Source organism: Oncorhynchus tshawytscha, unplaced genomic scaffold (assembly GCF_018296145.1).
Source record: "Oncorhynchus tshawytscha isolate Ot180627B unplaced genomic scaffold, Otsh_v2.0 Un_contig_8932_pilon_pilon, whole genome shotgun sequence".
NCBI classification, from domain to species: Eukaryota; Metazoa; Chordata; class Actinopteri; order Salmoniformes; family Salmonidae; genus Oncorhynchus; species Oncorhynchus tshawytscha.
This window is the reverse complement of record NW_024609506.1, coordinates 28339-51922: the sequence shown is the minus strand read 5'-3', so window position 1 is coordinate 51922 and position 23584 is coordinate 28339. Positions and strand designations below refer to the sequence as shown.

Here is a 23584-nt window from a genome sequence, read left to right as displayed (position 1 = left end):
TTTTTTTCTCTTCCTTTCTCTCTCTCTTTTCTCTTCCTTTCTCTCTCTTTTTTTCTCTTCCTTTCTCTCTCTTTTTCTCTTCCTTTCTCTCTCTCTTTTTCTCTCTTTCTCTCTCTCTTTTTCTCTTCCTTTCTTTCTCTCTCTCTTTTTCTCTTCCTTTTTCTCTCTTTCTCTCTTTTTTCTCTTCCTTTCTCTCTCTCTTTTCTCTTCCTTTCTCTCTCTCTTTTTCTCTTCCTTTCTCTCTCTCTTTTTCTCTTCTTTTCTTTCTCTCTCTCTTTTCTTTTTCTTCTCTTCCTTTCTCTCTCTTTTTCTTTCTCTCTTCTTTTTCTTTCCTTTCTCTCTCTCTTTTTCTCTTCCTTTCTCTCTCTCTTTTTCTCTTCCTTTCTCTCTCTCTTTTTCTTTTTCTCTCTCTCTCTTTCTCTTCCTTTCTCTCTCTCTTTTTCTCTTCCTTTCTCTCTCTCTTTTCTCTTCCTTTCTCTCTCTCTTTTTCTCTTCCTTTCTCTCTCTTTTTCTCTTCTCTTTTTCTCTTCCTTTTTCTCTTTTTTCTTCTCTCTCTTTTTTCTCTTCCTTTCTCTCTCTCTTTTTCTCTTCCTTTCTCTCTCTCTTTTTCTCTTCCTTTCTCTTCTTTCTTCCTTTCTCTTCTTTCTCTCTTTTTTCTCTTCTTCTCTCTTTTTCTCTTCCTTTTTTCTCTTTTTCTCTCTTCTTTCTCTCTCTTTTTTTTTCTCTTCTCTTTTTTTTCTCTCTCTCTTTTTCTCTTCCTTTCTCTCTCTTTTTTCTCTTCCTTTCTCTCTCTCTTTTTCTCTTCCTTTCTCTCTCTCTTTTTCTCTTCCTTTCTTCTCTCTCTTTTTCTCTTCCTTTCTCTCTCTCTTTTTCTCTTCCTTTCTCTCTCTCTTTTTCTCTTCCTTTCTCTCTCTCTTTTTCTCTTCCTTTCTCTCTCTCTTTTTTTCTCTTCCTTTCTCTCTCTCTTTTTCTCTTCCTTTCTCTCTCTTTTTTTCTCTTCCTTTCTCTCTCTTTTTCTCTTCCTTTCTCTCTCTCTTTTCTCTTCCTTTCTCTCTCTCTTTTTCTCTTCCTTTCTCTCTCTTTTTCTCTTTTTCTCTCTCTCTTTCTCTCTTTTTTTTCTCTTCCTTTCTCTCTCTTTTTCTTCTCTTCCTTTTTTTCTCTTCTCTTTCTTCTCTTCCTTTCTCTCTTTCTCTTTTTTCTCTTCCTTTCTCTCTCTCTTTTTCTCTTCTTCTTTCTCTCTCTTTTTTCTTTCTCTTTTTTCTCTCTCTCTTTTTTCTCTTCCTTTCTCTCTCTCTTTTTCTCTTCCTTTCTCTCTCTTTTTCTCTTCCTTTCTCTCTCTCTTTTCTCTTCTTTCTCTCTCTTTTTTCTTTTTCTTTCTCTCTCTTTTTTCTCTCCTTTCTCTTTTTTCTCTTTTTCTCTCTCTCTTTTTCTTCCTTTCTCTCTCTTTTTCTCTTCCTTTCTCTCTCTCTTTTTCTCTTCCTTTCTCTCTCTTTTTCTTTTTCTTTCCTTTCTCTCTCTTTTTCTCTCCTTTTTCTCTCTCTTTCTCTCTCTTTTTCTTTCCTTTCTCTCTCTTTTTTCTCTTCCTTTCTCTCTCTTTTTTTCTCTTCCTTTTCTTTTTCTCTTCTTTCTCTCTCTTTTTCTCTTCCTTTCTCTCTCTTTTTCTCTTCCTTTCTCTCTTTTTCTTTTTCTCTTCCTTTTTCTCTCTTTTTTCTCTTCCTTTCTCTCTCTTTTTCTCTTCCTTTCTCTCTTCTTTTTCTCTTCCTTTCTTCTCTCTTTTTCTCTTCCTTTCTCTCTCTTTTTCTTTTTTCTCTTTTTTTCTTTCTTTCTCTTTTTTTTCTCTTCCTTTCTCTCTCTCTTTTTCTCTTCCTTTCTCTCTCTCTTTTCTCTTCCTTTCTCTCTTTTTTTCTCTCCTTTCTCTCTTTTTCTTTCTTTCTTTCTCTCTTTTTCTCTTTTTTCTCTTCCTTTCTCTCTTTTTTTCTTCCTTTTTCTCTCTTTTTCTCTTCCTTTCTCTCTCTTTTGCTTCCTTTCTCTCTCTTTCTATTCCTTTCTCTCTCTCCTTTTCTATTCCTTTCTCTCTCTTTTTCTCTCTTTTTCTATTCCTTTCTCTCTTTTTCTCTTCCTTTCTCTCTCTTTTTCTCTCTTTTTCTCTTCTGTTCTCTCTCTTTTTTGCTTCCTTTTTCTCTCTTTTTCTCTTCCTTTCTTTTTCTCTCACTGTTTTTGTGCATATCCCCTTCCTCTCTGACTCACTTTATTGACACTGCATTCTCTCTCTGTCTCTCTCTCTCTCTCTCTCTCTCTCTCTCTGTCATCCTCCTCTTTGTTTTTCTGTCTCTCTTTCTCCCTCTTTGTTTTTCTGTCTCTCTTTCTCCCTCTCTTGGTCTTTGTATCCCCTTTCCCTCTCTGACTCACTTGTTGACAGCCAACACTCTCCCCCTCACACCCCTCCTGTCACTGTTCCTACTCTCTCTCTCTCTCTCCCTCTTCCTCAATTCAATTGAATTCAATTAGATTGGCATGAAACATGTAAAGCCAAAACAAACATATGGGAACACATGACATCAACCTGTCTCTCTCCTCAGGTTGGTGGAGCGGCGGTGATGGGCGTGGGCATCTGGACCCTGATAGACAAGAGTGATTACCTGAGCCTGCTGGCCTCCAGCACCTTCGCCGTGTCCGCCTACATCCTCATCCTGGCCGGGGCCCTGGTCATGGTCACGGGCTTCCTGGGCTGCTGCGCCGTCATCAGGGAGCAGAGGAGCTGCCTGTCCACGGTGAGGGAGCCCTCCCTGGGCAGGGTGACTACTCTAGGCCCCAGGCTTTCTGGATGTCTGGAAGGCCCCTGGGTCTTCGAAATGTTTATGTTGATTAAAGGGATAGTTTTCACATATTACAGCATTAGTTAGATGCATTATATTGAAAGTAGTGTATGGCTCATAGATAACTTTCAGGGTAAGATACTAACCAATGCTGTAGTTTGTGTGCGATATCTCTTTAATGGCAGTGTTGGTGTTTGCATAAGAAAGGGGCTGGTTATATACTGTAGGTGAAATGAGAGCACACAATGAAACAAGGAGAATGGAGCTATCTGCACTCTGTTCTCCTTAAGGGAATGTTCATTAGAACATCCGTTTAGCTTGTTCCAATTCAAACTCACCTTGGTTGCACTCATCACTTTTGGGTACATTGTATACTTTCCTTTACCCCAGATACCGGTTTCCTTTGAAACGTCCCTGTACATGACGCTCCTTCCCTGCACCCCTGCTCTCACAACTCCACTTGTGTCTTTCTCTTGTGCGTGTGCTCGCGAGCATGTGTGTGTGTGTGTGTGTGTGTGTGTGTGTGTGTGTGTGTGTGTGTGTACGCTGGGAGCTGACAAATGAGCTGACAATATACTGTCCTCATTGTTTTAAAGAGACAGGCCAGGCAGGAGAGGAACTGATGGAGGGGGGAGAGGGGACTTTGGGTGGTGGAGGGCAGTGTTATAAAGTACTTAAGGAAAAATACTTTAAAGTACTACTTAAGTAGTTTTTTGGGGTATCTGTACTGTACTATTTATATTTGACAACTTTTACTTTTACTCCACTACATTCCAAAATAAAATAATGTACTTTTTACTCCTTACATTTTCCCTGACATCCAAAAGTACTTTTAAATGCTTAGCAGGACAGGAAAACGGTCCAATTCACACATGTATCAAGAGATCATCCCTGGTCATCCTACTGCCTCTAATCTGGGGGACTCACTAAACACACATGCTTCATTTGTAAATTGTGTCTGAGTGCTGGAGTGTGCCCCTGGCTATTCGTAAATTTAAAAAAAACTAGAAAATGGTGCCGTCTGGTTTTCTGCCTGGTTTGCTTAATATAAGGAATTTTAAATGATTTATACTTTTACTTTTGATACTTAAGCATGTTTAAAACTAAATACTTTAGACTTTTACTCAAGTAGTATTTTACTGGGTGACTTTCACTTTTACTTGAGTCATTTTCTATTAAGCTATCATTACTTTTACTCAAGTATGAGAATTGAGTACTTTTACCAACACTGATGAAAGGTGTGTTTTGGTTGTGGGGTTAGTGTGAGTGTGTGTTTAAACAAGAGGCTGGAGTGAAGAGTTGGTGTTCATCAGATCACTATGGCTGTGGGGTTGTATGAAAGAGAGATGTGTGTGTGTGTGTGTTTGTGTGTCTGTGTGTGTGTTTGTGTAGAATACAATATAATTCAATGTTATTGCCAATCAACAATGGCTGTTAGGAATTAGCTTTAGTCTGGTGTGTAATAATACAACTCCCACCTTCCTCCATCTGCCATAACCAATATTCTGGCATTACCACACACACACTGTGTTTGTTGATGATGTGTGTGTGCTTGTGCGTGTGGCTATGCGGGTGCACGTGTGTGTGTAGTGTCATGACGTGGCCCTCTTTGGGTATAGCGAGTGCCTTCCCCCTCTCTCCCTCTTACACCCAGGTTCTGTTATCTCAGGTCGTAAATTCCTAGAGGAGACTCTCCTCATGGCCAGGCAGTATAGAGAGAGAGAGTTTCACAGTAGAACAAATTAACTTCTTCTACATCACAGAACTTGAGAACTGAACAATATCCATGTTTTGGAGAATGTGGAAACGGTCGGTGGAGAATCCATCTATGACTCGGTCCATTTTGTTTTATGATTGTGACCTCAGGAAAGACAATACAGCCACATTACCATAACTCTGTTTATACAGGAGCCTCCGTTCTGAGGCTTGCATCCAATTATTGTATAAAATGAATGTGTAAAGATGAAACTATTTGTGAAATGCTGTAATGTGAGTTTTAACCTTTAATGTGAGAGAAATGTATTTCTGTTTAAAGTTTCACTAAGTCATTGGCCCGCCCCCATGAGCACAGACATCGATCTGGCGTCATGGGACAGCTTTTCCACAGTTCTGAATAAAACGCCCACCTGGAGAAATCCTCTTTAGACCATGCCTACCTCGGTCAGCTGAGAGAGCTAAGGTTTGAGTAGAGACCAGAAAAACCTCAGGACAAGCTAAGGTTGTAATGGTTGCAGAATTCTTAACTATACCACGTGGTTAAACTCTGAGACTATCAGTACCGACAGAATAAGAGCAACTCTTCAATTCAAATTACTAGTCTGTAGCTAGGAATTATGTACCATTGAATGCGAAGACCGACAACCACCAAAACATCTAGTCTACAAGAACAATTCTGAATGGAACTCTGAAGTATCCATTCTAACCACGAAGACTCCAGGGACGCAAAGAGAAGTTCAGATGAACTTTCCAACAGAAAGACGGACGATTCCAACAGAGATCATGACGACACACTGGGCATAATTATATATATTAATTGCAATTATTCCCGAATGACTGAGCGTTCGTGTGCAAAGGATTAGCATTTCAATCATTATAATTATCAACTGTGTAGTGTGTTTGGTCTTTCCCGGCCTTCTCAGTCCCTTTGTCTACCAAACCGTCATATCGGTTTAGCCCACTAGGGCACATCCTCCATCATTTCCTTGTAACCATATCTATTTTTGTTTGTTTGTTATGCATTTCTGTGATTATTTAGTTAGTAAATAAATGATTAAGACAATTGGTGTATGGATGACTCATAGTGAAGACTGGGTTCGTGCAGATAGCCAACAACTTACGGCGTTTGGAATGAGGCTAACGTGAGGTAAAGAACAATTCATTAATTAGAAGACTAATTGATCAGATATTAAAATATCTGAAAAGTTATATTAGAAAAATTATAACTTTGTAATCTGAAGATTTTCCTTGGTGCCCTGACTTCCTAGTTAATTACATTTACATGATTAGTTTAATCGTGTATCAATAATTACAGAGAATTTATTTGATAAACTAATAGTCTTCATTTTAATGATGCCAAAGACACGACAGTAGCCTGCAAGGTAAAGAGAAAATGGCTGCTTTAACTCTGTTATAGACTATGGTCTCTTAAATGAAGGCTCCCCTGCATCTGTGTGTGTGTTTGTCTGTGTGTGTGTGTGATAAACAATGGTTTTGGCATAGCTTTGTTTTTCCTCACCTCCACGCGTCACATCAGTGCCAGGCTGGGAATGAGCATCTGTCTCCCGGTGATGGCCTTGAGCGCCACGCTGCACGCCAAATGCTTTGTGTCCCGCCTCTACAACAGGTGTGCCTAATTAGCCTTGGTGTGTGTGTACGTGTGGGAGTGTGTGTGTGAATGTGCATGAATGTGCGTGTGTGTATAGCTCTCTAAAAAGCTCAACTACCCGTCTTGTTAGTCCATTGTTGCTTTGTGTGTGTGTGGTTGTGTGTGTACGTGTGGTTGTGTGTGGTTGTGTGTGTGTGTGTGTGTGTGTGTGGTTATTTGTGGTTGTGTGTGGTTGTGTGTTTGTGTGTATGGTTGTGTGTGTGTGGTTGTGTGTGCTTGTGTGGGTGTGTGTGTGTGTGTGGTTGTGTGTGTATGGTTGTGTGTGTGTGTGTGGGTGAAACATTCTCACCATTTACATACTCTGCTGTTAAATCCAAACAGTGTTACGTCACAATGATACAGAAGAAGATTTTACACAGCAGATAATGGCTGGTTGGAACCACCTATTCCCCAGCCAACCCCATTTCTCATTGATAAAATACACATATTGATGTCTTCCAGACTAATTGGGTAATAAGGTGCTAATAAGGCCACTGAGACTGTGTGATGTCCTCTCTTCTCCAGTAGCATACTAATGACGGTTTCGTTTTAACAAAGTGTTTTCTATTAATGTTGCATTCTGTGGCAACGATTTCTATGAAACATCCACAGTAGATTCATTTATAGCACCTTAGTTATATCACCCCGTAACATAGACTTTATAAGCATTGCTGGAAAAAAATCCATAACAGCTCATAGCTCCTTTTAGGAATGTGTTGGATGGACATTGGTGGTACAATGCATTATAACACTTGATTCATTCATAATGGCTGATGATCCATATGAGTGAATATAAATGTATGTATGCCTCCAGTGCATCATATATAACTCATTATTGAAAGGTAGTTTAAATGAGTTATTAGTATTCTTATTAATTGTCCAGAAGTGACTCAAAGAAAGTCTTACCTGTAGTCTGTCTCTCATGAAGCCTGTATTTCAGCTCTATATCAACATAATCATACAGTAGCTCATCCCTGGATCAAAGCTTTATGATTCTGTCAATATTGCTGTTGTTTTCCGGGTGTTATTGTTGCTCCACTGAACGAAGTACTGAATGTATTAGTCTGGAGGTGTTATGTTTTTTTTTACTGAGTACTAGTTTGGAGGTGTTGTAGGGTTTTTTACTGAGGACTGGTTAGGAGGTGTTGCAGTTTTTTTTTACTGAGGACTGGTTTGGAGGTGTTGCAGGGTTATTTACTGAGGACTGGTTTGGAGGTGTTGCAGGTCTTTTTTTACTGAGGACTGGTTTGGAGGTTTGCAGGGTAAGGACTGGTTTGGAGGTGTTGCAGTTTTTTTGGTTTGGACTGAGGACTGGTTTGGAGGTTTTGCAGGGTTATTTACTGAGGACTGGTTTGGAGGTGTTGCAAGGTTATTTACCGAGGACTGGTTTGGAGGTGTTGCAGGTTTTTTGACTGAGGACTGGTTTGGAGGTGTTGCAGGGTTGCATTTACTGATTTACTGAGGACTGGTTTGGAGGTGTTGCAGGGTTATTTACTGAGGACTGGTTTGGAGGTGTTGCAGGGTTATTTACTGAGGACTGGTTTGGAGGTGTTGCAGGGTTCTTTACTATTAGTTTAGAGGTGTTGCAGGGTTATTTACTGAGGACTGGTTTGGAGGTGTTGCAGGGTTATTTACAGAGGACTGGTTTGGAGGTGTTGCAGGGTTTTTTACTGAGGACTGGTTTGGAGGTGTTGCAGGGTTATTTACTGAGGACTGGTTTGGAGGTGTTGCAGGGTTATTTACTGAGGACTGGTTTGGAGGTGTTGCAGGGTTTTTACTGAGGACTGGTTTGGAGGTGTTGCAGGGTTATTTACTGAGGACTGGTTTGGAGGTGTTGCAGGGTTTTTTTTTACTGAGGACTGGTTTGGAGGTGTTGCAGGGTTATTTACTTAGGACTGGTTTGGAGGTGTTGCAGGGTTATTTACCGAGGACTGGTTTGGAGGTGTTGCAGTTTTTTACTGAGGACTTTTTTACTGAGGACTGGTTTGGAGGTGTTGCAGGGTTATTTACTTAGGACTGGTTTGGAGGTGTTGCAGGGTTATTTACAGAGGACTGGTTTGGAGGTGTTGCATGTTTTTTTACTGAGGACTGGTTTGGAGGTGTTGCAGGGTTTTTTACAGAGGACTGGTTTGGAGGTGTTGCAGGGTTATTTACTGAGGACTGGTTTGGAGGTGTTGCAGGGTTATTTACAGAGGACTGGTTTGGAGGTGTTGCAGGGTTTTTTACTGAGGACTGGTTTGGAGGTGTTGCAGGGTTTTTTACAGAGGACTGGTTTGGAGGTGTTGCAGGGTTATTTACTGAGGACTGGTTTGGAGGTGTTGCAGGGTTTGTGGTGTTCTGTTCATTGTTGTTCCCTCATGAGATAGTGGTGTTTTATGTCTCTCTTAGTTCTCAGTACATTTAGCTGTCTGCGGCGGAAATCAAAACCTCTCTCTCGCTTTTATTTCTCTCTCTCTCTCTCTCTCTTGCTCTTTCTCTCTCTCTCTCTCTCTCTCTCTCTCTCTCTCTCTCTCTCTCTCTCAAATATGAAATGTATCCCCCCCTCTACACTGTTCGCTCCCTATTCCCCCTCTACACTGTTCGCTCCCTATTCCCCCTCTACACTGTTCGCTCCCTATTCCCCCTCTACACTGTTCGCTCCCCCCTATTCCCCCTCTACACTCTTCGCTCCCTATTCCCCCTCTACACTCTTCGCTCCCTATTCCCCCTATTCCCCCTCTACACTGTTCGCTCCCTATTCCCCCTCTACACTGTTCGCTCCCTATTCCCCCTCTACACTGTTCTCTTCTACACTGCTCCCTATTCCCCCTCTACACTGTTCGCTCCCTATTCCCCCCCGCTCCCTATTCCCCCTCTACACTGTTCGCACTCTTCACTGCTCCCTATTCCCCCTCTACACTGTTCGCTCCCTATTCCCCCTCTACACTGTTCGCTCCCTATTCCCCCCTATTCCCCCTCTACACTGTTCGCTCCCTATTCCCCCCTCTACACTGTTCACTCCCTATTCCCCCCTCTCTTTCTCTGCTAGGAGATATATGACAGACATCTCACACCCCAAAATCCATTTCTCCTCATTCTGCATAGTCTGTCATATTGCTCTCTATTCCTCTGGTCTTTTTTCATTCTCTCTGTCAGCTTTGGGAATGCGGGTGTGTGACAATACAAAGACACTTGATGGATGTTTTATATCTGCATTGTCACAATAACTGAGTGATTTTTGGTAGGAGTCTGAGAGTGAGTGTTGGTAAAGATGTTAAGTGAGACTGTTCTATACAGAGACATGCAGTTAATGCTGCATTTTGTCTTATATTCAAGAGAGAGTTTTGCCTGTAAGTGTTGAACTGAACTGTGTTAAGACTGATCTCTCTGCCTCTCTCTGTCTCTGTCTCTGTCTCTCTCTCTCCAGTATTTCTGCTGTCTGTTATTGATCTTTCTCATAGAGCTGGTGGCAGGAGTCCTGGCCTACGTGTATTACCAGAGGGTGAGTGACTACTTCTCCACCTTCATCTTTTATCCTCTTGTGTACCCCCCTGTATTTGTTTTCTTTTTAAATACTGATCTATTCATTGAGTCTGGAGTGCAGTTCTGGGACTATCTCCATTGCATTTGAGTGGCCATGTGTGTGCATGCTTACCTGGTGTGTGTATGATACCTGTGTAAAGACCATGTATCTGGAGCCCTGATCTCCAGACAGAGCTCAACCCTGAGCCCTGATCTCCAGACAGAGCACAACCCTGAGCCCTGATCTCCAGACAGACCTCAACCCTGAGCCCTGTTCTCCAGACAGAGCTCAACCCTGAGCCCTGATCTCCAGACAGAGCTCAACTCTGAGCCCTGATCTCCAGACAGAGCTCAACCCTGAGCCCTGTTCTCCAGACAGAGCTAAACCCTGAGCCCTGTTCTCCAGACAGACCTCAACCCTGAGCCCTGATCTCCAGACAGATCTCAACCCTGAGCCCTGATCTCCAGACAGAGCTCAACCCTGAGCCCTGATCTCCAGACAGAGCTCAACCCTGAGCCCTGATCTCCAGACAGAGCTCAACCCTGAGCCCTGATCTCCAGACAGAGCACAACCCTGAGCCCTGATCTCCAGACAGACCTCAACTCTGAGCCCTGATCTCCAGACAGACCTCAACCCTGAGCCCTGATCTCCAGACAGATCTCAACCCTGAGCCCTGATCTCCAGACAGAGCTCAACACTGAGCCCTGATCTCAACCCTGAGCCCTGATCTCAACACTGAGCCCTGATCTCAACCCTGAGCCCTGATCTCAACCCTGAGCCCTGATCTCCAGACAGAGCTCAATCCTGAGCCCTGATCTCAACCCTGAGCCCTGATCTCAATCCTGAGCCCTGATCACACAAGCAAGGCAACCCCACTTCACTCTCCTCTGCCACTCTAACTGAGGTGTTCTCTCTCTCTCTCTCTCTCTCTCTCTTTCTTTCTCTCTTTCTCTCTCTCTCCCTCTCCCTCTCTCCCCCTTCCCTCCCTCCCCTAGCTCAGTGAGGAGCTGAAGCAGCACCTGAATGAGACCATGACAGAGAACTACGCCCAGCCAGGGAAAGAGGCCATCACCCTGGCCGTGGACAGACTACAGCAGGATGTAGGGACTCAATCTCCCATTAGCCTTTGCTTAGTTTTTCTTGAAGGGACAGGAGCACCAGTAGTAAAGCTGGTTGATACTAGTTATGGTACATAGTTGTTACACTCAACTGATAAAACTGCTGAAGGACACACACACACACACACACACACACAATCATCCCTGTTCACCTTGAAGCATGTGAGGTTCAATGTTACTCATATGCGAGGTCACATCCACTATATGGGTACAGTATGATGCAAGATGTCAATGCAGTCTGTAATACGTAGTTATGACTACTTGGTTTACAAATGTTTTTTGTGATGTGTTTTTTCTGCCTCTTCATTATGTTGTTGATTGATTTGAATTAGATGTGATGGTTTTCAGACATCAACTAAGTGGAGCTAATGATAAACACAATTCCACTTTTCTTCTTCTGTTGGTCAGTTCAAGTGCTGTGGCAGCAACAACTCATTTGATTGGCTGCATAGTGTGTACATGACCTCGGCTGTGTCGGAGGGCAGGGTGGTCCCGGACAGCTGCTGTAAGACCATCACCACCCTCTGTGGCCGCAGAGACCACCCCTCCAACATCTACAAGACTGAGGTGGGTGGGACCATTGGAAAATCATCATTCAACAGCAAATATGTGCCAAATGGGTTCCAGCAGACTTTAGGATGTCATAACTGGACTCTTCCACAGTTAAAATGTGTTATGTTGTCATTCTATTTCATAGCGATGACAGCAGAGCCCAGCACTGTCAGTGGAATGGAACGGTCCATCATGATTTCACATCTAACCATTTGTTCATATTTAATGGATCAGTACAATTCAAGTTGGATCCTAAAAATATTCCTTCAAATAAATCTTTCAAAAAAAATGAGTGGATCTCGACATGGAACAATTGATCAATATTTCAGGACCAGATGGTTGTATTGGGCATCAAATGATTTCTAATGTCTGAAATGGGGACAGACAGATGACATGTCCCTCAGAGCTCAACTGTCTCCTTTCTTATTCTGTCAATGAAACTGAAACAGTCAAATACTCTGGTTTGGAAAGTCACTTTAGCCAACAACTTTTCTCTACTTGACAGGCTTTCTTATCAGTAAGGGCTGAGAGCGTAAGAGCTCGGAGAATATTTCATACAATATTTGAGATGCTCCTTTTGCTTTTATCTGTGACAAGCAGGAGAAGTCTGTGCTTGTTTCTCTCTTTCACACACTCACACACACACACGTCTCGCTCCTTGGTTCCCGCTATCATCATTCCACTTGTCAATGTCACTCCAGTTTAGAGGAGTGAAACTTTGATAAAATCTCTTTATAATTAAACAAAGTTTATATGGGTGGAACTGAAATATTTACTGTGCATTTAAGGAGTCAGCTGTGGTTGACAGTTCCCAACACACTCGGAAAACACTTGGGTTGAAAATGTGCTCGTCAATGTGTTTTCACTTGTCTAGGAAGCTGAGATGTTTCTGAAAATGTCCTCAGAACTGAGACTCACAACATGGCTTGAAACAACCTACTCGGTCAAAGCTATTTGGTAAAACAGTATGACACTGGATGTACGGAGGTCACTGCACATGGACATGTACGTGCACTCCATCCAGCCATGGCTCCTCAATGCCCCCTCTACCCACATCTCTGTGTGTGTGTGTGTGTGTGTGTGTGCGTGTGTGTGTGTGTGTGTGTGTGTGTGGTCAGAGAAGGAGCCTCCTGAGAGAGGCCTAATAAATCCCACTGTTCTCACTACTTCTCTCAGGCTGCCTGTTAGCAGTTGATGTTACTCTTCAATAACACAGACCCCAAAGCAAATCAGGGGGAGAAAAATAGGTTTATTCAAAGAGGAAAAATCATAGATGTTATGCTGAGAGGTAGATGTTCATTCTCCCCTGTCCTCAGTGATTCTCTCCACAGAACAAAGGGGCAGGATGTAGTTTATAACCCAACCCTAGCCTGGGGTTGACCAATTAGAATTCCTTGCAAATCAACTGGGCCACTGGCCAAATAACAAGTATCCTATTTCAGGCTCAATGTATAGACAAATTCCTCCCATGTCTCTGACCCATTGATCATTCATTCCCTATTACAGAAAAAACACTATTTCCATTCATCGTTAATTCCCTCTTGACCTTTAGTCCTCTGTGTTGTGTATTACCTTAAAATATCTTTAAACTGCCCAAGTCCTTTATCTTACTGTAGTTTGTTCTCTGCAGTGTAACTCTGTATTACACACACACACAATTGCCGCAGCAATTTGGAGACAGACATAGAAAAAGCTGGAGAGGGTAGGGTTGATAAAAATACTATGGTAAATGAAGAGCATAGCCCAATATCAATTCTCCTTGTTCACACCCCCTCAAGGATTTAAAAGCATTGGATTGATCCAAATATGATAGACACTGACTACATCAATCAGGTGTGTCTGTGTGTTCATAATGTATGCGTGTGTGTGTGTGTGTGTGTGTGTGAAGTGATTTGACCTATGACCTGTAACCTTTGCCCCACAGGGTGGCTGCATCACCAAGCTGGAGCAGTTCCTGGCTGACCACCTGCTGATCATCGGAGCTGTGGGGATAGGAGTGGCCTGTCTACAGGTCGGTCCCCTAACACTGGCCAGTGTCTTTATTAACAGGAAATGACGAGGCCTTATTATATTTCAGTACTGTGGTAGCACCTCACAACAGACACAAGCTATCACTATCAGACTATCACAAAGTATAATTTAGTTTTTGGGGGATTTGGGGTATCACCGATGTCGTGGATATCAATATAATGTAGTGATAATAGTGGATATAATCTGCTACTGTGGATATTGGTAGCCTTGCTGTTGAAATGTCTTCAATGCTAGCTAGTATATCTAGATGGATAGGTGGGGAGATTGTGAACAGAAAGAGAGAGCGAAGGCGAGGTTAACTTTGCTTCTTCCTCTTAGTAGAGTAGCGGGTTAAGAGGTGAGACGATTGCTTAAGAATTTTTTATTTTATTTTTTATACCAGTCTCAAAATATATCCACATGATAAAAGGCTTTCCAAGTTTTATTTTTTAAATAAACATCAATGTGGCCATAATCTTCCTATTACCTCAAAGATGCATCCAGTAACTCCTATTACCGGTCGGACAACCTTTCAATGCACTCTACCTCCCTACATCCTCTCAGCTGTAATCTGATCCCATTCACATTCTGGGATTTGATTTGCTGCGGTCTCAGATGGACCAAGCTCGTTGCCCAATCCACTCACAGCCCCTGTCATCCCGTATACGGCTTCAAAATGGCAGATTTTGTCATTGATAAGCGCCTGAATTGGAACGAAGTGGCTGTACAGTAACATGCTATACCTGACTTCAGAGCTCTGGGTCTCCGCTTCACAGCTCTGTATGGGTTTTGACTGACAGCCGTTAACTTGAGCAAGAAGATGCCCCGTCCCTCCTGCTAATTGGGCTACGTTTGCACATTTGTTGTTGTCTGAGTGAGAGAGATGCTGTAAATGGAGAGGAGTCGACGTGTTCTGAAAGATGAGACGTTGAGGATTATAATAAATATTGCTTTGATGTCATACAAGCAAACCACACACCCGTGAGTCCAAATGTGCACTTCACATTTCCATATTTGAAACTCATGTCGTTTACAGTATCGTAACGTTTCTGATCGATATAACCCTAACCCTTCTCAGCAGTATCGTAACGTTTCTGATCGATATAACCCTAACCCTTCTCAGCAGTATCGTAACGTTTCTGATCGATATAGCCCTTCTTAGGAGTATCGGAAGAAAAAGGCCCCCCCCTCAGACCAATGTGTTTTGAAGAGGAAGTGAGGAGATAGGATGTAAAGAATCAAGGAAAGATACATTGAGATGGGGCCATGGACAGGAAACGGTATACCTTTCTCTCCCAGCATGCTTTGTAATAACTCTTGGATGGGGCGGCTGCTCTCCACCGTCGATCTGCTCTCTGAAAATAAACTCCACAGGGACTGGACTCTCCATCCCCCAGCATGGAACGATCTCCTGAAAATCTCCTGAGAATGGTTTACTGTTCAGCCAATGCTGTTCATAGATTGGTGTTTTCGTCAAGCTTGGGATGTGATGCTCGGGTTGAGAGGTTTCTTATTGCAGTCCGGTGATGTTTAGTAGCCAAATCTGAGATGTAGTTTTTGCTCTCCAGCCAACTCTCGTCATGCTATATCAGTCAGTTATATACAGCACACAATAAGGCGTCAGCACATCTGGGACCAGGCTAGATGTTTTGTGGTCAGGAGCAGGACATCTCCAATCTAGCTGTGGTACCACTTCACTCTGTTAATAATTCCAGACTGTGCCATTTCTTTGCTTATTTACAATATTATTGTCATATTCTCCATATATTATCTTTGTATGGCGAGAAAACAAGGCTTTGTTAATTCATTTAGATTTGATTTAACATTTTGATACAGCCTAACTGATAAAACTGCACCGTTTTGATTTGTACATTTGAGATAAAGTATAGTCTTGCACTTCACGATATATCGTCATTGTCAAATATCATGATATTAGATTTAATCATATATCGGCCCAACCCTAGCTTAGACCAAACCTGAACATACGGTACTGGCTCCCTCTTGGCTACTCCTTCCAACCAACCAGGGTTCCCACTCTTCTCAGTGTTCCCATAGCTTTTCTCTTGGAATTCCACAGAGGAGTCATGTGATCTTGTCACCGTGGAGACTGTCGACATGGGAATTTGGGGTTCCTAAGAAAAACAAATGTTTTATTAGCCCAAAGATCCCCCCCCCTCTATTAGACAAAATATTCCCAAATAAAAGGCTGACATTTTCCCACACACATATATGAAGCATAAGATAAGATAACTACTGTAGCTGTGTCCTTAATATGTGTTAGTGATCCATTGACAAATCACCCATCTTGTCCCAAACTAATTTAGACCAGCTTTTGATCTCAATGGGCTCTTCTCTATTGGGCTTGAAGGTCTCTGTCTGATTGTATGTTAGTTGTATGTCAGTCTGTCAGTAATGTCAGTCTGTCAGTGATGTCCCTGTACTGTCTCTGTGTCAACTGTTCCTCTCTGTCTTTAATAACTGAAATAGTCATAGTCTGTGTGTCAACTGTTCCTCTCTGTCTTTAATAACTGAAATAGTCATAGTCTCTGTGTCAACTGTTCCTCTGTCTTTAATAACTGAAATAGTCATAGTCTCTGTGTCAACTGTTCCTCTCTGTCTTTAATAACTGAAATAGTCATAGTCTCTGTGTCAACTGTTCCTCTCTGTCTTTAATAACTGAAATAGTCATAGTCTGTGTCAACTGTTCCTCTCTGTCTTTAATAACTGAAATAGTCATAGTCTGTGTCAACTGTTCCTCTCTGTCTTTAATAACTGAAATAGTCATAGTCTCTGTGTCAACTGTTCCTCTGTCTTTAATAACTGAAATAGTCATAGTCTCTGTGTCAACTGTTCCTCTCTGTCTTTAATAACTGAAATAGTCATAGTCTCTGTGTCAACTGTTCCTCTCTGTCTTTAATAACTGAAATAGTCATAGTCTCTGTGTCAACTGTTCCTCTCTGTCTTTAATAACTGAAATAGTCATAGTCTGTGTCAACTGTTCCTCTCTGTCTTTAATAACTGAAATAGTCATAGTCTGTGTCAACTGTTCCTCTGTCTTTAATAACTGAAATAGTCATAGTCTCTGTGTCAACTGTTCCTCTCTGTCTTTAATAACTGAAATAGTCATAGTCTGTGTCAACTGTTCCTCTCTGTCTTTAATAACTGAAATAGTCATAGTCTGTGTCAACTGTTCCTGTCTGTCTTTAATAACTGAAATAGTCATAGTCTGTGTCAACTGTTCCTCTCTGTCTTTAATAACTGAAATAGTCATAGTCTCTGTGTCAACTGTTCTTCTCTGTCTTTAATAACTGAAATAGTCATAGTCTGTGTCAACTGTTCCTCTGTCTTTAATAACTGAAATAGTCATAGTCTCTGTGTCAACTGTTCCTCTCTGTCTTTAATAACTGAAATAGTCATAGTCTGTGTCAACTGTTCCTCTCTGTCTTTAATAACTGAAATAGTCAATAACTTTAAAACTGAAATAGTCATAGTCTGTGTGTCAACTGTTCCTCTCTGTCTTTAATAACTGAAATAGTCATAGTCTGTGTGTCAACTGTTCCTCTCTGTCTTTAATAACTGAAATAGTCATAGTCTGTGTGTCAACTGTTCCTCTCTGTCTTTAATAACTGAAATAGTCATAGTCTGTGTCTGTTCCTCTCTGTCTTTAATAACTGAAATAGTCATAGTTCTGTGTCAACTGTTCCTCTGTCTTTAATAACTGAAATAGTCATAGTCTGTGTCAACTGTTCCTCTGTCTTTAATAACTGAAATAGTCATAGTCTGTGTCAACTGTTCCTCTCTGTCTTTAATAACTGAAATAGTCATAGTCTGTGTCAACTGTTCCTCTCTGTCTTTAATAACTGAAATAGTCATAGTCTCTGTGTCAACTGTTCCTCTCTGTCTTTAATAACTGAAATAGTCATAGTCTGTGTCAACTGTTCCTCTCTGTCTTTAATAACTGAAATAGTCATAGTCTGTGTCAACTGTTCCTCTCTGTCTTTAATAACTGAAATAGTCATAGTCTCTGTGTCAACTGTGTCAACTGTTCCTCTCTGTATTTAATAACTGAAATAGTCATAGTCTCTGTGTCAACTGTGTCAACTGTTCCTCTCTGTATTTAATAACTGAAATAGTCATAGTCTGTGTCAACTGTTCCTCTCTGTCTTTAATAACTGAAATAGTCATAGTCTCTGTGTCAACTGTTCCTCTCTGTCTTTAATAACTGAAATAGTCATAGTCTCTGTGTCAACTGTTCCTCTGTCTTTAATAACTGAAATAGTCATAGTCTGTGTCAACTGTTCCTCTCTGTCTTTAATAACTGAAATAGTCATAGTCTGTGTCAACTGTTCCTCTCTGTCTTTAATAACTGAAATAGTCATAGTCTCTGTGTCAACTGTTGTTCCTCTCTGTCTTTAATAACTGAAATAGTCATAGTCTCTGTGTCAACTGTGTCAACTGTTCCTCTCTGTATTTAATAACTGAAATAGTCATAGTCTCTGTACCTTTGTTCTTAGTTTGGTTGTAATTACGCTAATCAATTTAGTCTCTATCCTCTTTCAGTGTTCCCCTATACTTTGTCTAATATAGGTCACTAACTGTGTGTGTATCTCTATGTATGTCTGTGTGTATGCATGTGTGTGTTTACGTTTGTGTCTATGTATGTCTGTATGTACGTGTATTTCTTTGTGTGTGCGTATGTCTGTGTGTGTGTGACCTCTATAGCTGGCCGGGGCCATGTTGACGGCCTGCTTTATCTATCTGCTGTATAAAGAAGAGGAGGAGGACTTCTCTGCCGTGTGATTGGCTAAGCCTCTGTCTGGTCACACTCAGTGGGGACGGGACAAGGTTGGAGGGCATTGTGGGAAATGTGTTCTGTGTGTGTGTCTATGTGTTCATTTTTTTGATTGTGTCTTTTCTGTAGATATGTGTTGTCTGCATGTTTGTGTGTGTGCGCACTCGTGCGTGTGTGTGTGTGCGAGTGTGTGCATGCGCGTGTCTCTGTGTGTGTGTGTGTGTGTGTGTGTGTGAAGAAGACAAAGAGACAGTTGATCACAGATCATGCATGCTATATTGCCTGGCCTATGCTTTATTCTCGGTACCATCGAGCAACACCCACCCCAATAGGGACACCATGCTGACCGACACATGCATGTTGACCTTTGACCTTTGCATGGCTGAAAGGGCTTGACAACATTATCCACAATCCAAGGACAAACAAACAGTTCACTGAAGTGCTCCCACAGACTAGACTATGAGATTAATGCAAATTACAAATAAACGCGAATGACAGCTGTGCTGGACCAGATTTGAAAGAAACCCTTACAATACATTTCTCATCATCTGAAATTGGGTAATAATAAGAAAAGAGACCTGCTAAATGTATTCTTCATGATTTCTTTCTTCATAGTTTCTTATGATTGTAGCACATTTGATAACTTATTTCTTGTCAGTGTCTTCACCTGCCACATTGAAACTACTTTCCATATATTCCTTGTCATTCCCAATGCTAAACTAACGAGCAGAAAGGAAGTTTAGCACATTCTGTCCTCCATCCTCTGTCTCCTTCTCCTTGCTTCTGTCTCCTTCCTCCCTCCCTCCCCCCGGCTGCTCCTCCCTCCTCCGTTTCCTCCTTGATCCCCTGTCTCCTCCTCCCCCCCGGCTGCTCCTCCCTCCTCCGTTTCCTCCTTGATCCCCTGTCTCCTCCCTCCCTCCCTCCTCCCCCCGGCTGCTCCTCCCTCCTCCGTTTCCTCCTTGATCTCCTGTCTCCTCGTTTCCTCCTTGATCCCCTGTCTCCTCGTCTCTCCTCCTCCCTCCTCCGTCTCTTCCTTCTCCAGCTCCCTCCATCTCTCTGTGAGTTGTGAGTTTCATTCTCTACGTCCTCACTCTGTCATCTGAATTCTTAGTGGTGCTGGCAGGGTTAGAGGCATCATAAAACCGCCCTGAGTGCCGAGCCGCCAAGGCCTTCTTTGACGAATCTACTCCCCATGTTGTGACCCCGGTCGATAATACCCTCAGAGAGGAGAAGACTTGCAGGGGGGCCGTTGATTGAATCTCAGCCCTCCTCTGTTTGTCGTTTGTCATCCGTCACACACACACACACACACACACACACACACACACACACACACACACACACACACCACCCGTCCAGCGAATGTGCCTCATCTAAGTCCTAACCTCTCAGCCTTTTCCCTGTGTATTACTGTAACTCTGCTGTTGTCTCACAGATCAATGAGACCTTTCATATGCCCTATCCCTTAATAGTGATGACGTGGGATGATCTTGTTAGAAATAAGGACAGTTTAAGGCTTTTGGCAGAGTGAAAGCACAAGTGTGTGTGTGTGTGTGTGTGTGTGTGTGTGTTGCTATGTTGTGTGCGTCAAGGCCTGTTGTATCCTCCCATTTCTTCTCTACCTTCATCTCATCTTATTGATGTCGGCTCCTTCATCCAAACAAGCACCAACTAAAGCTCTCTGACCGTCCTGCCGCCAGCTGAACATGACTTATTGTTCTCAGATCAACCAAAGTACCTACACAGGTCTGTTGTATCCCAGCATCACTTCACTTCTTTCTTTTTCCTACACACAAAGTATTCATAGGATCTTAAAGCAGTCCAACTCACAAGTGGAGTTTTGAATGTACTTTATAGAATACTTAAGGAGAAGAAATATCAAGTGGGAGAATGTGGAGTGCACTAGGCAAAATGTTTTGCATCACAAACCTTAAATGCCACACTCCTTGTCCATAGACTCCTTTCTAAGTATTTACAAATGTTACATTCATAATTTGTTATTTCTTATTATTTTAAATGCCTCACAGAAAATGATCAAAACATCATAAAACATTCTTCACTTTGTAAAACATCTATTTAATTGTACCCAATATTTTCCCTCAGTTTACTCATGTGATTTTTAGTAGATTAATTATTAATGGATTATAACACTACATTATGGTTTTGAGAACATTGGCAGGGCTTCAGAGAGAAATGTCCTTTGAAAAATGGAAGTTGCTAAATGAATGTTTGTTCACAGATTATCTCTCTCCAACAACAGTCATAGTGGGAGCTTTAACATTCACCACAGGCCCAATTACACCACTGCTGCTGGCTGCTCGTCACTCCTGTTCCCATAGTAACCACACACTTCCTCACCCCTAACCCACTCTCCTCATGCTATCCCACTATGCTACCATGACGACTCACCTTTTCCCTTGATTGACCTTCACAACAACTGTGTGTGTTTCAGATCTGTGGGATGGTGTTTACATGCTGCTTACACAGAAGGATTAAGTTGGATCCTTACTGAACCCTACCGTCAAGCCCCCCCCAACACCATCCTGCCTCATGGGCCAGGGAGCAACCATGCCTGCTGAACACTCAACCTTGACCTCTAACCCCTCCTAACCCCTGAACCTTATGATCCAACCCTGCCTGGACCTTCCTGGATCCTTCTGCACCCCTCCCTTGGCTTGGATGCATGCACAGCCCCCCCCCCTCTCTCAAAGACAAGGCTAATGAAGAAGAGATGATTTGGTATTATGGTATTGTTCTTTTCTGTAGTAAACCTACTGCTGTTTATTTAAGGTAGTTCTTACTGTATGTTGTCAACACAGTCAAATCCTTACTGTAGATTTCACAACATTCCACACAACTGGAAGGCAACCCGAAGTGGTTGTGACTGAGAATCAACTGTACTGTACACACTCTCATGGTGTTGCTGCTTACGAAGGGTTATTCAGTTAGTGCTATATCCAGTGTGTCACGGATGTGGCCCACAACGTGCCTCTGTCATTGTTTTATCACGTATTCTTTGATAGCAATGTTACACCAATTTAATGGTTCACCACAAAGGGAATCCAATGGTCATCGATGTTTGATCTACGTCACAAAGAAAACAATCATGAGTTGATTGATATCCACAGAATAATCAAGCAGATATGGGGAAACCTATACTTGATATGAATGAAAATAGCACTAAACGCTGCTAAGAGTAACGTTGCAACATTTCTGTATGTGTTGCCTCCGTAGTTTGACTAACAAATCTGGTTCTGTGTTGTATGCTATGCTAAAGGTGTTGATATCGACCAAATCGCCTTTCTTGCAGTACCATATACACCTACCACTCATCTTTCAATACCAGAACCAATTGACTTGTTTTACGACCACTTTTATTATGCTGGAGAAGCATGTTGTAATTTACCACTGATACAGGGTCAGATCTTTCTCTGCCACGCTACTGGTTAAGATTAGGATTCAGGGGTTATGGTTGACTCCTCTCCTCTGGTGTGGGTTAGTATCCCCATCCAGTGGTAGATATTGGTATAGACTCCTGTGCAGTGCTCCTGAAGTGAGGTTGCAAAATTTGGAGAACTTTCATTAAATTCCCTGGTTTTCCAGAAATCCTGTTTAGGGGATTCCGGATTGTCTGCTTATTCCCTCCAGATTCCAGGATTCCTCCAACCGAGATTTCAGGAAAACCAGGGAATATCTTGAACGTTGCCAAAATTTTGCAACTCTATTTCTGTCTGATTGGTTGTGGAGCAGCCAGGCAGCCTTGCATCGACTACTGCTTCTAAAGACTAACTACATTCCTCTGAAGGCAGAAGATATATTTACATTTTATTGTTTACTACGACTTAGGAAATGTCTGACACGTTTCCACAAGAGGACACTTTCAAAGAGAGCATTCTTTGGCTTGACTATTGTCAAGGACACATTCAAATAGTTTTGGTTGCCCATTACCAAGATAGGACATGGGTCTTTGTTTTTTAGGAGTGCTGGTAAGTCAGCTGACCAATTCCAGTTGATACAATGACAACAATCCTTTGTCAAAGTTCTATGGGTGTTTTGCTGTTTTCCAAGAGATGAAGACACGTATACAGATGGTATTTTCTCTATTCCTCCTAGTGACCAACAGAAAGCTGTTCTTGTTCATGTATTTTTCTAATCGAAATGGGTCAAAATATGATATAACATTATAGTATGTATAATATAAAATATATAATAAAACATATATGATCTGGGCTCTTTCTATACTGTAGACTGTAGTAATCAAAGTATGCCTTTGTCTGTTTAACAACAATGTCATAATAGCTTTTGAATTGATGTTGATGGTAGTCTTTAACCGGATAAACTTTAGTTGTGTTTCCTACATCATTCAGTGGTTTGGTATTATTATTCCCTGCCGTTCTCTCTGCATCAAGGTCTTGAATGTTTTGTTACAGTATATGACTATTGCTACTTTAAGACATCATAAAATGTTGATATTTATACTCTGAGATATGAAGGTTATACGTGCACAGACCATGTTTGAAAGAAGTGCATATGGATGGACACATTCATCTTCAGCGACATGTAGTCTATATTTTAAGAGTGTTGCAAGGTAAACAAATCTGTCAATGTGCCCTTAAGCAAAGAAACTTTACCCCAATTGCTCCTGTAAGTCTCTCTGGATAAGAGCATCTGCTAAATGACTCAAATGTAAGTGTTTGTCAAAGCTGATGTGACAATGGTATTGGGATGCAGTGTATGACTTGTTCTATACAATATGATGACATAAATGGTTTCTAACCCTTACTCAATAAATATTATACTATATTACTGATTATATTACTATTTATACGATTATTTATTCATGTTGTGGAAGATTGTGGTTGGGTTGAATCGTCTAGTTGTGGTGGATATAGTGTATGTTATGGTGATATGTTGTCACTAGGTGGAGGCAAAGTTGTGCTCCTGACAAGCGTTTGAAGGTAATCATCCCAGGATGTTTTGTTTTCCTCACTTCCTGTATGGATTTATCAGTTAGTTAGAAAATGTTCATGATTATTACCACCTCTGTTAACAGGTTATTTTTCACAGGACAAAAAGTACATCCTTCAAATCCAAACTTAAAAGCCATGATCATTGTTTCTTTGTTATATTCACCTATTCTCCTAACCTCGTACAACCATAGCTCAGAGGTAATCAGTCTGGTAATACAAGGCTACTATTCTCCATCAATCTGACAGTAGTGATGCTTCACTATGCTTGCTGACTGTATTTACACTTATGCCAACTAAATACCCTCAACTCAATACACCGTTATGTATACATACAAGAGTGCTGTGGACTTAGCAGGATTAATCTGTAGGTTAATGGTATTACCATATGACTGTGGATGTGTCCCAATATTCTTTAATAGCTCCCTTGCCTCATTTGGTTTCTTTCACAACCACTGATCTG

At 41.7% G+C, this 23584-nt stretch overlaps 1 protein-coding gene across 5 annotated transcripts in view; it reads left to right on the top strand.

Annotated features, from left to right (window-relative positions):
* Window positions 1–22967, top strand: part of tspan11 (tetraspanin 11) — a 37825-nt gene extending 14858 nt beyond the window's left edge. For 2 of the 5 annotated variants that reach the window (XM_024409515.2, XM_024409516.2), the window contains exons 3-9: window positions 2580–2771; window positions 9587–9661; window positions 10678–10782; window positions 11209–11367; window positions 13277–13363; window positions 18085–18207; window positions 20607–22967. In XM_024409515.2, the coding sequence (XP_024265283.2) occupies window positions 2580–2771; window positions 9587–9661; window positions 10678–10782; window positions 11209–11367; window positions 13277–13363; window positions 18085–18162 (696 nt within the window). In that variant the 3' untranslated portion in view covers window positions 18163–18207; window positions 20607–22967. Of the gene's footprint in view, window positions 1–2579; window positions 2772–9586; window positions 9662–10677; window positions 10783–11208; window positions 11368–13276; window positions 13364–18084; window positions 18208–19819; window positions 19901–20606 lie in introns of those variants that run through there. The other 3 variants (XM_042315596.1, XM_042315594.1, XM_042315595.1) reach the window with 3 other exon arrangements.
* Window positions 22968–23584: the final 617 nt, after the last annotated feature.